Source organism: Dendrobates tinctorius, unplaced genomic scaffold (assembly GCF_039654945.1).
Source record: "Dendrobates tinctorius isolate UK_male_01 unplaced genomic scaffold, ASM3965494v1 ptg000117l, whole genome shotgun sequence".
Taxonomy (NCBI): domain Eukaryota; kingdom Metazoa; phylum Chordata; class Amphibia; order Anura; family Dendrobatidae; genus Dendrobates; species Dendrobates tinctorius.
This window is the reverse complement of record NW_027361785.1, coordinates 11,013,383-11,031,845: the sequence shown is the minus strand read 5'-3', so window position 1 is coordinate 11,031,845 and position 18,463 is coordinate 11,013,383. Positions and strand designations below refer to the sequence as shown.

Sequence of the window (18,463 nt, the reverse complement as noted above, 5' to 3'; positions counted from 1 at the left end):
TGCTAAAAATGACAGTTGGGGGCTGGTATTCTCAGGCTGGTAAACGACCATTGATATAGGCCCCCCAAGCCTAAAAATAGCAGCCCACAGCTGCCCAAAAAGGAACATCCATTAAATGCACCAATTCTAGCACTTTGCCCAGCTCTTCCTACTTGACCTGTAGCGGTGGCAAGTGGGGTTAATATTTGTGGGGTTGATGTCACCTTTGTATTGTCAGGTGGCATCAAGCCCACAGCTTGGTAATGAAGAGGCGTCTATAACGCCTATTCATTGCTAATCCTATAGTTGCATTGTAAATAAACACACAGCTAGTATAAAGTCCTTTATTAGAAATAAAATAAAACAAAGCTTTCCATTATTATTTAAAAATAAAAAAACAGTTATGCTCACCTAACGCCTAATTTCACTGAAGCCATCGTCTCCTGTAATAAAACTAAAATAAAAAAACAACCATATCTCTCGCCTGTCAGTCGTTCTGTCCCACACCGTAATCCATGTCTGGGGGATAAATAGTTTTCAACCTGGACGGTGACAAGATGCAACCATCCAGGCTGAGAACCACTTGTGAATGTGCTGTTGCGAGCATGTAAGGAGGTGGCGGGGAACCTCACATGCATCCTCTCCCCTGGAAGCTGTTCACATGATTACATGCGGCACCTCATTGATTATTGTGAAAATGTAACATTTATGCACTGTAATGTCATGTACTATGTTTAGTATTAGGGATAGAAGTTAGCATAGAGTAACAGCAGGATTAGAATAGAGGGGGGCATATTAGAGAATGGATAGGAGTGTTAGTTTAGATCAGGCAGCATAGGGGTTAAGCAAATGGGGGGGTCACAGCAGAGCAGCACAGAGCATGGAGATATAAGAGGGGCACTACCTGATTAGAGGCAGAAGCCCAGGCATCCTTGCCCAGGGCAGGGTGCATGCAGTAGTGAGTCCAGACGGATTGCTGGCCGTGGGGATAAAGCTGCAAAGACAGTAAGAGTCCCCAGGTGGATAATAGTGCAGTCGGGCATCAGCTCAACAGGACCATCTGCAAGAAGGATCCGGGGTCTAAGACCAGGGCGGGAGCATCGGAGATGGCGTTCTCGGCACCTTTCCCAATTGGAACTAGTCGAGAGGCTGATAGGGAGCTGGTGACATGGAAGGCACAGATGGGACACAGTCTGTCCAAAGAGACTGCCTAGATGGCAGGGAAAAGGAAGGCACGGACAGACGAGTTTGACTAGAGGTACAGAGCGAATGTCAGGAGGAAAGAGAGAGAGATTACAGAAAGAATAGAATCTGCCCAGAAGGCAGGGAGAGTGCAAAATACGTGGCTCTGTGTGAATTATGCTGCCCGTGGGATGAATATGCTGCGGTCCAACAAAGTTAAGCTGTTGGAAGACCTCGTCTCTGAAGTGATTTGTGTAGATCATGGATGCAGAGCAGACAGAGCCTGTAAGTGTGCTGTGGCACATGCTGCAGAAAGGACATTGTGTTTTATCTGTGGGGCGCCAGGGTGTGAGAACCGTACAGCCCGTTGCCACGACTACCACACTTGCTGCCTTACAAGTGCAGCATAATTGACCAGCGATGACATCGAGGTTACCGCCGGTCAGTGAGGCTGTGTTCCCAGTTGGGCTGAACTGCAGTGACCTAAGTACCATGGGAAAAAGTCAGTGATGAGGTCATCGCGGATCACAGTGAGAAATTCTTCCACCGGCCACCCCCACTAAGGCTGTGTCTAGATTGGAGTTGATTTTTGAGGTACTCATTCTAGCCACTCCGTTCTAGATGGCTCACTATTGAAGTGACTAGATCTGAGTTGAGTTTTTGAGGATCTCATTATAACCACTCCGATCTAGACGGTTGAGTGCTGAGCTTATTAGATAGGAGCTGATTTTTTGAGGTGCTCATTACTCTGCTCTAGACAGTTCAGTGCTGACGACACTGGATCAGAGTTGCTGGAGCGAGGACCTCAAAAAATCAACTACAATGTAGTCAGCTCCGCAGCACTGAAATGACTAGAATGGAGTGGCTATGGTGAGATCCTCATACAGACTTCATTCTAGTCCCCTCATCTGGCTTTTTAATGCTTCTTTCTGGAATTGCTGCAAGTTATAATGGTGCAGTCATCACAGGCCAGACAGGAATATTACTTACGCTGTTATATATTTTATGTATTTGGGCAAAATTAACTTTTTCCTGATTTATAAAACTTACATTTTTTGTTGTCGCTTTTTGTAATATAAATAAATATACTCAGCACTGATTGTTCATCATAATAGAGCGCAACCGACAGTCATCATAATAGTGCGCAACCGACAGTCATCATAAATGGGCGCAACTGACTGTAATCATAATTTATAACAGAAGTGATATAAATTATTAGAGATGTCTGGGGTACCATTTCTGGTAAGTGTGGTACTGATGCAGCACACGGTTGCCACACGTATTCCCCAAGTATTACACACACGGACAGCTCTTTGAATAACATTGGTCCGAGAGCAGTACGATTTTAAAATCGAATTGCAATCATCTGAGTTATATGCCAATGTGAGAGCGACCTTACAGAGAGTATAGGTTAGGTGATAAAGGGGTCCTCTGATGAAAACAAGTTCTCTCTATTCATGCATGGAAGCATCATTATAATAAGATAGTTTTCACTCATAGTGAGATTTTAAGCAGAAGATAAGCAGAAGATTGATAACATCAGAGAAAGTTTTGGTCAACAACCCCCAGAACCCTTCCTCCCGACTTCCCAGTCCTCCACCTTCAAAACCAACTTCTCCACCATTATAGAAGATCGACTCTCCACTCTACTCTCAAGATCACATCTCACCACCTGTGCACTCGACCCGATCCCATCCCACTTCATACCAAACCTCACCACAGTCTTCATCCCAACCCTAACCCATCTCTTCAACCTATCACTAACAACTGGTGTTTTCCCCTCAAGCTTTAAACATGCCTCCATCACACCTATCCTCAAAAAGCCCTCTCTTGACCCATCCTCTGTATCTAGCTATCGCCCTATATCACTTCTCCCCTACGCCTCCAAGCTACTGGAACAACACGTCTACCTTGAACTGTCCTCCCATCTCTCTTCTTGCTCCCTCTTCGACCACTTACAATCTGGCTTCCGGTCACACCACTCCACTGAAACTGCCCTTACTAAGGTCACCAATGACCTCTTAACCGCCAAGAGCGACACTACTCTGTCCTCCTCCTGGACCTGTCGGCTGCCTTTGACACAGTGGACCATTCCCTATTATTACAGACCCTCTCATCCCTCGGCATCACAGACTTGGCCCTATCCTGGATCTCATCATACCTAACAGACCGGACATTCAGCGTCTCCCACTCACACACCACCTCCTCACCTCGCCCCCTATCTGTCGGAGTCCCACAAGGTTCAGTCCTTGGGCCCCTGCTGTTCTCTATTTACACCTTTGGCCTGGGACAGCTCATAGAATCTCATGGCTTTCAGTATCATCTCTACGCTGATGACACACAGATCTACATCTCTGGACCAGATATCACCTCCCTGCTAACCAGAATCCCTCAATGTCTGTCCACTATTTCATCCTTCTTCTCCGCTAGATTTCTGAAACTCAACATGGACAAAACAGAATTCATCATCTTTCCCCCATCTCACGTGACCCCCCCCTACGAACCTATCAATTACAGTAAATGACTGCCCACTCTCCCCAGTCCCACAAGCTCGCTGCCTCGGAGTAATCCTTGATGCTAATCTCTCCTTCAAACCACATATCCAAGCCCTTTCCACTTCCTGCCGACTTCAACTCAAAAATATTTCACAAATCCGTTCATTCCTCACTCAATAATCTGCAAAAAACCCTAGTCCAAGCCCTCATCATCTCTCGCCTTGACTACTGCAACCTCCTGCTCTGTAGCCTCCCCTCAAACACTCTCGCACCCCTCCAATCTATTCTAAACTCTGCTGCCCAACTAATCCACCTGTCCCCCCGCTATTCCCCAGCATCTCCCCTCTGTCAATCCCTTCACTGGCTCCCAATTGCCCAGAGACTCCATTACAAAACCCTAACCATGACATACAAAGCCATCCACAACCTGTCTCCTCCATACATCTGTGACCTCGTCTCCCGGTACTTTCCTGCACGCAACCTCCAATCCTCACAAGATCTCCTTCTCTACTCCCCTCTTATCTCCTCTTCCCACAATCGCATACAAGATTTCTCTCGCGCATCACCCCTACTCTGGAACTCTCTACCACAACATATCAGACTCTCACCTACCATCGAAACCTTCAAAAAGAGCCTGAAGACCCACCTCTTCCGACAAGCCTACAACCTGCAGTAACCACCGATCGACCAAACCTCTGCACGACCAGCTCTACCCTCGCCTACTGTATTATCACCCATCCCTTGTAGATTGTGAGCCCTCGCGGGCAGGGTCCTCTCTCCTTCTGTACCAGTTATGATTTGTATTGTTTAAGATTATTGTACTTGTTTTTATGTATACCCCTCCTTACCTGTAAAGCGCCATGGAATAAATGGCGCTATAACAATAAATAATAATAATTTTATTATTCTGTATTTCAGGAGTGGCCAATTTATTTTCCCAAGGGGCTACATGAGAGACTGACTGTTGTGGAGGCCAAAGCAATAGGCTGAAATTAATTTTGATCAATATTAATATAATTATTACCATTTTATATTATTTATATCACTTACTACCGAGCAGAATTCATTCCGCTGAGTCGCCGCTGCATGTTACAATAGGGATTATTGTACCTTGTATCAGCAAATTAGCACCATACCAATCACTACTTTTTATAACATCTATAAATCATTTTCTCCCATTATTCAGCCAGTGTACCTTGATAAACAGTTACACACAGTAAGATGCCACCATAGCCCTCCTACACAGTACAATACTCCCACAGCCCCAGCCACAAGCAGTACGATGCCCCGAAAATGTACGATTCTCTACAGCCCCAGACAGTACGATGCCCCCACAGCCCCAGCCACACACAGCACGATGCCCCCACAGCCCAAGCCACACTCAGTACGATGCTCTACAGCCCCAGCCACACTCAGTACGATGCTCTACAGCCCCAGCCACACACAGTACGATGCCCCCACAGCCCAAGCCACACTCAGTACGATGCTCTACAGCCCCAGCCACACTCAGTACGATGCTCTACAGCCCCAGCCACACACAGTACGATGCTCTACAGCCCCAGCCACACACAGTACGATGCCCTCACAGCCAAAGCCACACACAGTACGATGCCCCCACAGCCAAAGCCACACTCAGTACGATGCCCCCACAGCCAAAGTCACACTCAGTATGATGCCCCCCCAGCCCCAGCCACACTCAGTACGATGCTCTACAGCCCCAGCCACACACAGTACGATGCTCTACAGCCCCAGCCACACACAGTACGATGCCCCCACAGCCAAAGCCACACTCAGTACGATGCTCTACAGCCCCAGCCACTCTCAGTACGATGCTCTACAGCCACACACAGTACGATACCCCCACAGCCAAAGCCACACTCAGTACGATGCCCTACAGCCCCAGCCACACACAGTACGATGCCCCCACAGCCAAAGCCACACTCAGTACGATGCCCTACAGCCCCAGCCACTCTCAGTACGATGCTCTACAGCCCCAGCCACATACAGTACGATGGCCCCACAGTGTACGATGCCCCCACAGCCCCAGCCACACACAGTACGATGGCCCCACAGCGTACGATGCCCCCGCAGCCCCAGCCACACACAGTACGATGCCCCCACAGCCCCAGCCACACACAGTACGATGGCCCCACAGCTCCAGCCACACACGGTACGATGGCCCCACAGCGTACGATGCCCCCACAGCCCCAGCCACACACAGTACGATTCCCCCACAGCCCCAGCCACACACAGTACGATTCCCCCACAGCCCCAGCCACACACAGTACGATGGCCCCACAGCCCCAGCCACACACAGTACGATTCCCCCACAGCCCCAGCCACACACAGTACGATGGCCCCACAGCCCCAGCCACACACAGTACGATTCCCCCACAGCCCCAGCCACACACAGTACGATGGCCCCACAGCCCCAGCCACACACAGTACGATGGCCCCACAGCCCCAGCCACACACAGTACGATGGCCCCACAGCCCCAGCCACACACAGTACGATGCCCCCACAGCCCCAGCCACACACAGTACGATGGCCCCACAGCTCCAGCCACACACAGTACGATGGCCCCACAGATCCAGCCACACACAGTATGATGGCCCCACAGCGTACGATGCCCCCACAGCTCCAGCCACACACGGTACGATGCCATCACAATGAGAAGGAAAAAAAAGTTGTCGGATCACACAGCTGAATAAAAAACAATTCTTCTTTATTTCACACCATCATAAAAATGTGTAGATATATCCACAAATAGATAAAAACAGAGTCACATTCTTACGCGTTTGACTATCAGCCCTTAGTCATAGAATGTAGCAAAATAACAACTAGAGAAGTAATTTATACAGGTGTGAGTTTCTATGACATCACAGTTAAATAGCAGCTACACCTAACAGAATACACACAACAGAGCTCGCATTGCAGAAACTAACTCAACATGAATAAATTTCACATCAAAAAACAAACATAGTTTATATATTCATGCAATATCATATACCATAGCACATATTCTTTTATTAACAGACAGTATATTTATTATCCTTTATATATAAATGTATGCATGAAGTGAACCACTGTTAAAATTATTGCATCCATATAATGAGGTATATGCTGTTCCAAAAAATTACAAAAGAAAAAAAAAAAACAACTTCAAAAATGTTCCCTTTTTTTTCTTTCCTTCTCTTCCTTTCCCTTCATACACCTTTTATGCTTAATGCCATCACAACGTATGATGCTCCACAGCCCTAGCCACAAACAGTACGATGACCCCACAGCTCCCCAACATAATTTGATGGCCCCACTCAGACAGTATGATGACCTCACAGTAAGATAGATCTCACAGCACCCCCCCCACACGGTTTGATGGTGATTACAGCCCCCAACCCAGAGTAATGGCACCCATATACCCCCCCAGACAGTAATGATGGTCCTCACAGCACTCCCCACACACAGGACAGTCCTCACAGGCAGCCGAATAAGGTATGACTGTCCTCACAGAGCCCTACACATAGTATAATGGTTCTCATGGGCCCCTATGCACAGTGTAATCCCCCACAACACCCCAAAAAGTATTATGGTCCTCACAGCCCCCCCTATATAGTATGAGCCTCCACACACAGCCCCCCTATATACTGATGAGACCACACACAAAAAAATACCTTGCTCCCATTCTCCTGGTGCTCTGCACCTGTCTTTCCTGAGTGGCCACACGTTCTGTACAGCAGACGTGATGATGCCACTACATTGCGCCTGCTTATTACGAATAGTGGGACGAGCCTGCGGCTGACTTTTCTTCCAGTAGATTCAGGGTTCATTCCTCCACCATATATTGGGACGTCGGTAAGGTTGCCTCTTCTACTGTATATTGGGACACCGATAGTTTCCTCCTCCACAATATATTGAGACAATATTTTTTTGACACATTGAAAAATTATTATGGCTGTAAATGGCACATATCTACAGTTCATAATTCTAATAATAGCTGCATTCAATGTAAAATTATGAGAATTAGTCAAAATTATCTGCATAAGTTTCTTCAGCTTAAAAAAAACAGACATACACCGGAAGGAAACTGGCGGTGGGGCGATGCTGGACCCTGGGCGGGAGGAGGGGTGTCCCATCTCGGCTGAGGTCCCGCAGCCTCGCCCCCACTTCTGCCGCTGGCATAATGCAGCAGGGACCCTGCCTCCTGTGATCTCACTCCACAACTGCCACCCCCCCTCCACAAACTTTATCTGGACTTAAAGACACACCTCAATTTTCCTCCCAAATTTTTGGGGAAAACATTGCCTCTTCTACTCCAAAAAATATTCTAAATCCTGCAGAGTACAAGAAATAAATTGTCAGAGAGATCTGAACGATTTAGTGCGGGTCTACTGGTGAGGACTTTGCTGCAGATCATTTCTCCACCAAAATTGCAATGTGTGAACATACCCCAAGCTCTAGAAATATAGAGATGAAAATTCAACCCATAGTTCTCAAACAGTTTTATTAAAAACATGAATAAATCAATCAAAAAGGAGAAAGGTAACAATGAACTTTACAAATCAATCTGTAGAACTAAGTCACGTTATTATTTTTTTATTAAAACAAAAGCACATAAGTGACATCACCCTCTCCCCCTTACAGCCCCACCAACATGCAGCCTCAGGAGAGTGACATTACCCACTTCCTGACACAGACACAAAGGAGTTACAAATGTGAAGAAAATCAAGCTTCTTGAAAATTGCAAAAGTTATTGAAAAATAGATTAAAAAATAGAAACGTGCTAAATTGCAGACAGCATAACATGTTTCAGACACACATGGCGTTATGTGCCGTCTCTGCAATTTAGCATGTTTTGATTTTTTTATCTATTTTCCAATAAATGTTGCAATTTCCAAGATGCTAGATTTTCTTCACATTTTATTTACATTTTGGTAAGCTGTTTTTTTTTTTCTATTTTGTTGTAGTGCAGCGTATCCACACTGAGCAGTGATGAGGCAGTGACCCAGGAAAGTTCACAGCAAAAGTCTCTAATGTTCAACTCAGTACAATACAGCACACAATATCCTCTGGTTCGCAACCGGGAAACAGGACAGTCCACCTTCGGATCGCAGCTGGGAACAAGACAGCCCGCCTCCGATTCGCAGCCGGGCACATATCCTCCAGATTAGTCACTAAACACGCCAGTCCACCTCCATGATCGCCGTGTACGCTGTGGGTGCCAGGCCTTTCAGCTCAACTGGCTGTTTGGCTCTACTTGCCTGAGTTCCCTCACACAGGTGGAGCTCTGTAGAGCCCTCTTGCAAACACTAGACTGACACTGACCCTGACACACCCAAACCCTCTACTGCAGAGCTTTTAACTGGAATCTGTAGCCATGGGTCACATGGAAAACCCAGGCCGGGAAGGAAACGGATTACACTACTACCATCTGTAGTCTGTTTCAAAACAAAAAAGCCCAGAGCAGGTTTTCCCTAAATCTGCCTCGGACAACTAGCATGTCCAAGACCTATACTCACTTTAAGGACTCATACCCATTTGTGAGAAATACGGACGAGTGCAATCCGATAAAAAAAAAAAAATACATAATCTGGGGGATATACATTTTTCAACCTGGATGGTGCCAAGATGCGACTGTCGCAGCTGAAAAACCACTGGTGAATGAGATGCTGCCAGCGCAGCCTTAGTGACTAGCGGTGACAACACTGAGTCTGCGCTCCCTCACAGCCTAAACTGCGATGACCTCTGTACCGTGGGAAAATGCCAGTGAAGAAGGCATCGCAGTTCATGCTCAGTGTATTCACAGCTGATCACCGTGAGAATTTCTCATGGTCATCTGCTATGAAGACACTCAGCTTGAACTGCCACATACTTCATCACTGGCATTTTCCCACGGTACAGAGGTCACAGCAGTTCAGCCCGGCTGCGAGAATAGCTTCAGTGACGTCACTGCTAATCACTGAGGCTGCGCTGGCAGCATCTCCTCATTCACCAGTGGTTTTTCAGCTGGAACGGTCGCATCTTAGCATCATACTGGTTGAAAAATGTATATCCCCCAGATATAGATTACGGCGTGGGACACAATGACAGGCAGGTATGGTATATTGTTTGCATTGTTGCATCAACCCAACTATTACCCCATATGCCACTGCTACAGGGCAGTGGGAAGGGCAAGGCTATGTGCCAGAATTGGGACATCTTAGAGATGCGCTTTTTCTGGGGTGGCTGAGAGTTGATGTTTTTAGCCAGGGAGGTCCAGTATCCATGACCCTTGCTAGGCTATTAACATCAGCCCTCAGCTGTCTGCATAGTCATTGCTGGCTATTAATCATAGGGTGACCCAACACCATTTTTTTCCGTGAAAAAATCTTTTATTAATTAAATACATGTCCAGTATTTTGCACACACACTGTACGAATTGTATTTGCCACTGACCTGTATATATCTACCTATTCTATTTGTATTTACTGTGTGTAATCCATCTCTCCTCTCCTGTCGGCTCATGCAGTGATTTTACAGAAGTCGGCAAATGAATTACTGGCTATTCTTCTACCTGTCTACCTATGCAATATAAATACATATATATGTGTGTCACTGACATGTATATATACCATATATACGTATTCTATGTGTATATATTCTTTTCTAAGCTGTCAGTGTGATTTTACTGTAGCCGCACATGAATTGCAGACTTTTCAAAGGACACCGGTGCGTAAAAATCGGACAGCACTCGCACGAATATTTAGTTTTAAAACGATGTGTAAAGGACAGAGAACTGCTGTATGTAAAAACTCATGTTAAAATCGCATTGCATACGCATGTCATACAGGTGTTCCGTATAAAAATCGCACAGAAATCGCAAGACACTTGTCAGTTTTTTCGGTCCAGAAATCAGACTGTTTTTTTTCTCGCATATGGGTGTATATACCCTTATTCTGCATTGCAACCACAGCTACACCTGTGACTGCAATTCATTCTCATAGCCTCAATACGCCTCCTGGAGGAGGAAACACACAGCGACCTCTACATGTGACACCGGTCTCTGCCTTACATTATTTACAAAGGAGTTACATCACCCCCTTCACCTTGCAGCCTACCAGAATGCATCATGTACAGCTTCCCCACACATCCCCCATTCTCCGCACATCCCCTCATCACCCCCATTCTCCGCACATCCCCTCATCACCCCCCTTCTCCGCACATCCCCTCATCATCACCCCCCTTCTCCGCACATCCCCTCATCATCACCCCCCCTCTCCGCACATCCCCTCATCATCACCCCCCCTCTCCGCACATCCCCTCATCATCACCCCCCCTCTCCGCACATCCCCTCATCATCACCCCTTCTCCGCACATCCCCTCATCATCACCCCCTTCTCCGCACATCCCCTCATCATCACCCCCTTCTCCGCTCATCCCCTCATCATCACCCCCCTTCTCCGCTCATCCCCTCATCATCACCCCCTTCTCCGCTCATCCCCTCATCATCACCCCCCTTCTCCGCTCATCCCCTCATCATCACCCCCCTTCTCCGCTCATCCCCTCATCATCACCCCCCTTCTCCGCTCATCCCCTCATCATCACCCCCCTTCTCCGCTCATCCCCTCATCATCACCCCCCTTCTACGCTCATCCCCTCATCATCACCCCCCTTCTACGCTCATCCCCTCATCATCACCCCCCTTCTACGCTCATCCCCTCATCATCACCCCCCTTCTACGCTCATCCCCTCATCATCACCCCCCTTCTACGCTCATCCCCTCATCATCACCCCCCCTTCTCCGCTCATCCCCTCATCATCACCCCCCTTCTCCGCTCATCCCCTCATCATCACCCCCCTTCTCCGCTCATCCCCTCATCACCCCCCTTCTCCGCTCATCCCCTCATCATCACCCCCCTTCTCCGCTCATCCCCTCATCACCCCCCTTCTCCGCTCATCCCCTCATCACCCCCCTTCTCCGCTCATCCCCTCATCATCACCCCCCTTCTCCGCTCATCCCCTCATCATCACCCCCCTTCTCCGCTCATCCCCTCATCATCACCCCCCTTCTCCGCTCATCCCCTCATCATCACCCCCCTTCTCCGCTCATCCCCTCATCATCACCCCCCTTCTCCGCTCATCCCCTCATCATCACCCCCCTTCTCCGCTCATCCCCTCATCATCACCCCCCTTCTCCGCTCATCCCCTCATCATCACCCCCCTTCTCCGCTCATCCCCTCATCATCACCCCCCTTCTCCGCTCATCCCCTCATCATCACCCCCCTTCTCCGCTCATCCCCTCATCATCACCCCCCTTCTCCGCTCATCCCCTCATCATCACCCCCCTTCTCCGCTCATCCCCTCATCATCACCCCCCTTCTCCGCTCATCCCCTCATCATCACCCCCCTTCTCCGCTCATCCCCTCATCATCACCCCCCTTCTCCGCTCATCCCCTCATCATCACCCCCCTTCTCCGCTCATCCCCTCATCATCACCCCCCTTCTCCGCTCATCCCCTCATCATCACCCCCCTTCTCCGCTCATCCCCTCATCATCACCCCCCTTCTCCGCTCATCCCCTCATCATCACCCCCCTTCTCCGCTCATCCCCTCATCATCACCCCCCTTCTCCGCTCATCCCCTCATCATCACCCCCCTTCTCCGCTCATCCCCTCATCATCACCCCCCTTCTCCGCTCATCCCCTCATCATCACCCCCCTTCTCCGCTCATCCCCTCATCATCACCCCCCTTCTCCGCTCATCCCCTCATCATCACCCCCCTTCTCCGCTCATCCCCTCATCATCACCCCCCTTCTCCGCTCATCCCATCACCCCCCTTCTCCGGACATCCCCTCCCTTCCCTGCACATCCCCTCATCATCCCCCCCCTTCCCCGCACATCCCCTCCCTTCCCCGCACATCCCCTCATCATCCCCCCCTTCCCCGCACATCCCCTCATCATCCCCCCCTTCCCCGCACATCCCCTCATCATCCCCCCTTCCCCGCATCATCCCCCCCTTCCCCGCACATCCCCTCATCATCCCCCCCTTCCCCGCACATCCCCTCATCATCCCCCCTTCCCCGCATCATCCCCCCCTTCCCCGCACATCCCCTCATCATCCCCCCCTTCCCCGCACATCCCCTCATCATTCCCCACTTCTCTGCACATCCCCTCATCACCCCCACACCATCCTCCCCTTCTCCCCACTAACCCTCACCAACCTCCCCACAGCCCATCATCTTCCCTATGCAGCCTCTCAAGTAACATTAGCTCTTTCCAAAATGACACTGACATCGAGTTCTGTGTCCTCATTCCCATTTGTACAAGGGTCCATTGTGCAGCCCCTCAATCCTTTCCTCACACGGCTCTAAGGCGCAGCCCCCTCACCATCCCCCCTTCGCAGCCCCCTCACCATCCCCCCTTCGCCACAGCGCAGCCCCCTCACCATCCCCCCTTCGCCACAGCGCAGTCCCCTCACCATCCCCCCTTCGCCACAGCGCAGCCCCCTCACCATCCCCCCTTCGCCACAGCGCAGCCCCCTCACCATCCCCCCTTCTCCACAGCGCAGTCCCCTCACCATCCCCCCTTCTCCACAGCGCAGCCCCCTCACCATCCCCCCCTTCTCCACAGCGCAGCCCCCTCACCATCCCCCCCTTCTCCACAGCGCAGCCCCCTCACCATCCCCCCCTTCTCCACAGCGCAGCCCCCTCACCATCCCCCCTTCTCCACAGCGCAGCCCCCTCACATCCCCCCTTCTCCACAGCGCAGCCCCCTCACCATCCCCCCTTCTCCACAGCGCAGCCCCCTCACCATCCCCCCTTCTCCACAGCGCAGCCCCCTCACCATCCCCCCTTCTCCACAGCGCAGCCCCCTCACCATCCCCCCTTCTCCACAGCGCAGCCCCCTCACCATCCCCCCTTCTCCACAGCGCAGCCCCCTCACCATCCCCCCTTCTCCACAGCGCAGCCCCCTCACCATCCCCCCTTCTCCACAGCGCAGCCCCCTCACCATCCCCCCTTCTCCACAGCGCAGCCCCCTCACCATCCCCCCTTCTCCACAGCGCAGCACCCCCACCATCCCCCCTTCTCCACAGCGCAGCCCCCTCACCATCCCCCCTTCTCCACAGTGCAGCCCCTCACCACCTTCACTACACAGCCTCTCCCAAGTGACTTCAACCCTTTCCAAAATACATTCACAGAGCACTCACTCATTCCCATTTATACAAGGGTCTATTGTGCGGCCCCCTCAGTCCTCTCCTCGCGGGGCTCGCACCATGGAGCCCCCTCAGTCCTCTCCTCGCGGGGCCCGCACCATGGAGCCCCCTCAGTCCTCTCCTCGCGGGGCCCGCACCATGGAGCCCCCTCAGTCCTCTCCTCGCGGGGCCCGCACCATGGAGCCCCCTCAGTCCTCTCCTCGCGGGGCCCGCACCATGGAGCCCCCTCAGTCCTCTCCTCGCGGGGCCCGCACCATGGAGCCCCCTCAATCCTCTCCTCGCGGGGCCCGCACCATGGAGCCCCCTCAATCCTCTCCTCGCGGGGCCCGCACCATGGAGTCCCCTCCTCGCACTGCTCCATGGTGCGGCCCCTCCGTCCTCTCCTCGCACGGCTCCATGGTGCGGCCCCTCCGTCCTCTCCTCGCACGGCTCCATGGTGCGGCCCCTCCGTCCTCTCCTCGCACGGCTCCATGGTGCGGCCCCTCCGTCCTCTCCTCGCACGGCTCCATGGTGCGGCCCCTCCGTCCTCTCCTCGCACGGCTCCATGGTGCGGCCCCTCCGTCCTCTCCTCGCACGGCTCCATGGTGCGGCCCCTCCGTCCTCTCCTCGCACGGCTCCATGGTGCGGCCCCTCCGTCCCCTCCTCGCACTGCTCCATGGTGCGGCCCCTCCGTCCTCTCCTCGCACGGCTCCATGGTGCGGCCCCTCCGTCCTCTCCTCGCACGGCTCCATGGTGCGGCCCCTCCGTCCTCTCCTCGCACGGCTCCATGGTGCGGCCCCTCCGTCCTCTCCTCGCACGGCTCCATGGTGCGGCCCCTCCGTCCTCTCCTCGCACGGCTCCATGGTGCGGCCCCTCCGTCCTCTCCTCGCACGGCTCCATGGTGCGGCCCCTCCGTCCTCTCCTCGCACGGCTCCATGGTGCGGCCCCTCCGTCCCCTCCTCGCACTGCTCCATGGTGCGGCCCCTCCGTCCTCTCCTCGCACGGCTCCATGGTGCGGCCCCTCCGTCCTCTCCTCGCACGGCTCCATGGTGCGGCCCCTCCGTCCTCTCCTCGCACGGCTCCATGGTGCGGCCCCTCCGTCCTCTCCTCGCACGGCTCCATGGTGCGGCCCCTCCGTCCTCTCCTCGCACGGCTCCATGGTGCGGCCCCTCCGTCCTCTCCTCGCACGGCTCCATAGCGCAGCGCCTCCGTCCTCTCCTCCTCAGCACATCGCAGCTTCTTGCTATCGAGTTCTTCACGGGACTGAAGGCCCTCCCCCTCATGGTGACATCATTGTCTCAAAAAAACACTCCGATTTAGTCGCTACACTAACAACGACCACTGCCAGGAGTACAACCTAACCTCCGGACAGACGTGTTATGACCCAGGCGCCCTGCTAAAACGGAAGTCACATACGCATGACGTCTAGATACGCCCGTCGCCATTTTTGTTTCTGGCATGCCAGAATTCTAATTATGAAAAAGCCTAGCAGGAAAGCAGTTGTATTCGTGCGCCCATCCATCAAGGCTTCCTAGAATATACATCCGCTTTCCATGATGTATTATAACGCAGCATTTCTCGCAACATAGCTCAGATTAACGGATGACGTAAGCTTATGCGATCAGACGTCTCACCCTATTGGCTGTACGCGGGCAGTACCAATGACGATGCGCCGGGGAGTAAGGTCGTGCGCATGCGCAGAAGAAAGCACTAGCAGCTTGCGAGCACCATATGCAGCGAGGTGGTAGAGCTACACTGGCATAGGCACCATGGGCAAGAAGCAGAAGACCAAGGCCGAGGAGAGGTAACGGCAGGAGGCGCCCTGTGCCGCTGGTATGGGCAGCTGACGGGGAGAAATGGCCGCACAGGGGCGATGCTGCTCTGAGGCCTAGAAGAGCGGCGCCCGCGGGGCTGAGGCATGTAGTGCCCGGTGTGCAGGCGGCCTGCAGCCATGTGCCGCCCCAGCTGGGCAGGACTACTGCATGGCTAATGTGCTCTCCATTGCAGTCTGTTGTTCTCTGTTATCTGCCGCCTCCCATGTATCCAGTGATGGGCAGCACCATTCTTGATGGTGGACAGAGAACCCCTCCCCTGCGGGGTAATGATGGCTCACCCAAACGACATCTGATCGCTGCTGGTCGGATCTGGCGGACCATTGTTTACATAGAACCTTTAAGTATAAAAGGTGACTGTAATGTAAAGGGCCGGTATCAGTATTTGGGCGCGGTGTACTGTGTGTCAGTGAGGCTCCGTGCACGCGGCCCTGTGACACAGCCCGGCGCTGGGTTTCTCTCCGCACGCGGCCCTGTGACACAGCCCGGCGCTGGGTTTCTCTCCGCACGCGGCCTTGTGACACAGCCCGGCGCTGGGTTTTCTCCGACAGGGCCCTGTGACACAGCCCGGCGCTGGGTTTTCTCCGCCCACGGCCCTGTGACACAGCCCAACGCTGGGTTTTCTCCTACAGGGCCCGGTGACACAGCCCGGCGTTGGGTTTTCTCCGCACACGGCCGTGTGACAGCCCGGCGCTGGGTTTTCTCCGCACACATCCCTATAACACAGCCCGGCTCTGGGTTTTCTCCGCCCACGGCCCTGTGACACAGCCTGGCGCTGGGTTTTCTCAGAAACCTACTCAATACAGTTTAATTGATGCATACGAACATCAGTTTTAAGCAAGGATCTCTGTCTCCAGCCGGACGTGTCCTGTTCTCATCCATTCGGCCTCCTTCACATGTCTTTGTTGCACATACGTGTTGTGTTTTGTTTTTTTCACAGATACCACACGTATCAATAATAATCTATGGTGCATGTCCCTGTGTTTACATGTATTGTATGTCAGTGCAAAATACAGAGACATGGCTGGGTTTTTTTTCTAGCAGCACAGATGGCAAGGATCAATACAAGTCTGAAAAACGCGTACAGCACACGGATAACATCGATGTACCATTCGTGTGTTGTCTGCATTGCAAAGTATAGGAGAAGCATTGTCATTTTTTTATCCATCTGTGACACACTGATGGTAAAACCGGACACAGTGATGACACACTGATGGTAAAAAACGGACACACTGATGGTAAAAAACGGACACACTGGTGGTAAAGACGGACACACTGGTGGTAAAGACGGACACACTGGTGGTAAAGACGGACACACTGGTGGTAAAGACGGACACACTGGTGGTAAAGACGGACACACTGGTGGTAAAGACGGACACACTGGTGGTAAAGACGGACACACTGGTGGTAAAGACGGACACACTGGTGGTAAAGACGGACACACTGGTGGTAAAGACGGACACACTGGTGGTAAAGACGGACACACTGGTGGTAAAGACGGACACACTGGTGGCACACTGGTGGTAAAGACGGACACACTGGTGGCACACTGGTGGTAAAGACGGACACACTGGTGGCACACTGGTGGTAAAGACGGACACAGTGATGGCACACTGGTGGTAAAGACGGACACAGTGATGGCACACTGGTGGTAAAACCGGACACAGTGATGGCACACTGGTGGTAAAACCGGACACAGTGATGGCACACTGGTGGTAAAACCGGACACAGTGATGGCACACTGGTGGTAAAACCGGACACAGTGATGGCACACTGGTGGTAAAGACGGACACAGTGATGGCACACTGGTGGTAAAACCGGACACAGTGATGGCACACTGGTGGTAAAACCGGACACAGTGATGGCACACTGGTGGTAAAACCAGACACACTGATGGTACAACCGGACACAGTGACGGCACACTGATGGTGCAACCGGACACAGTGACGGCACACTGATGGTGCAACCGGACACAGTGACGGCACACTGATGGTGCAACCGGAAACAGTGACGGCACACTGATGGTGCAACCGGACACAGTGACGGCACACTGATGGTGCAACCGGACACAGTGATGATAAAGATGGACACAGTGACGGCACACTGATGGTACAACCGGACACAGTGACGACACACTGATGGTGCAACCGGACACAGTGACGGCACACTGATGGTGCAACCGGACACAGTGACGGCACACTGATGGTGCAACCGGACACAGTGACGGCACACTGATGGTGCAACCGGACACAGTGACGGCACACTGATGGTGCAACCGGACACAGTGACGGCACACTGATGGTGCAACCGGACACAGTGACGGCACACTGATGGTGCAACCGGACACAGTGACGGCACACTGATGGTGCAACCGGACACAGTGACGGCACACTGATGGTGCAACCGGACACAGTGACGGCACACTGATGGTGCAACCGGACACAGTGACGGCACACTGATGGTGCAACCGGACACAGTGACGGCACACTGATGGTGCAACCGGACACAGTGACGGCACACTGATGGTGCAACCGGACACAGTGACGGCACACTGATGGTGCAACCGGACACAGTGACGGCACACTGATGGTGCAACCGGACACAGTGACGGCACACTGATGGTGCAACCGGACACAGTGACGGCACACTGATGGTGCAACCGGACACAGTGACGGCACACTGATGGTGCAACCGGACACAGTGACGGCACACTGATGGTGCAACCGGACACAGTGACGGCACACTGATGGTGCAACCGGACACAGTGACGGCACACTGATGGTGCAACCGGACACAGTGACTGCACA

At 52.4% G+C, this 18,463-nt stretch overlaps 1 protein-coding gene across 2 annotated transcripts in view; it reads left to right on the top strand.

Annotated features, from left to right (window-relative positions):
* Nucleotides 1–15,470: 15,470 nt before the first annotated feature.
* The window catches only part of EIF5B (eukaryotic translation initiation factor 5B), an 88,489-nt gene continuing 85,496 nt past the window's right edge, over nucleotides 15,471–18,463 (top strand). For both annotated transcript variants that reach the window (XM_073590530.1, XM_073590529.1), the window contains exon 1: nucleotides 15,471–15,628. In XM_073590530.1, the coding sequence (XP_073446631.1) occupies nucleotides 15,594–15,628 (35 nt within the window). In that variant the 5' untranslated portion in view covers nucleotides 15,471–15,593. The remainder of the gene's footprint in view (nucleotides 15,629–18,463) is intronic.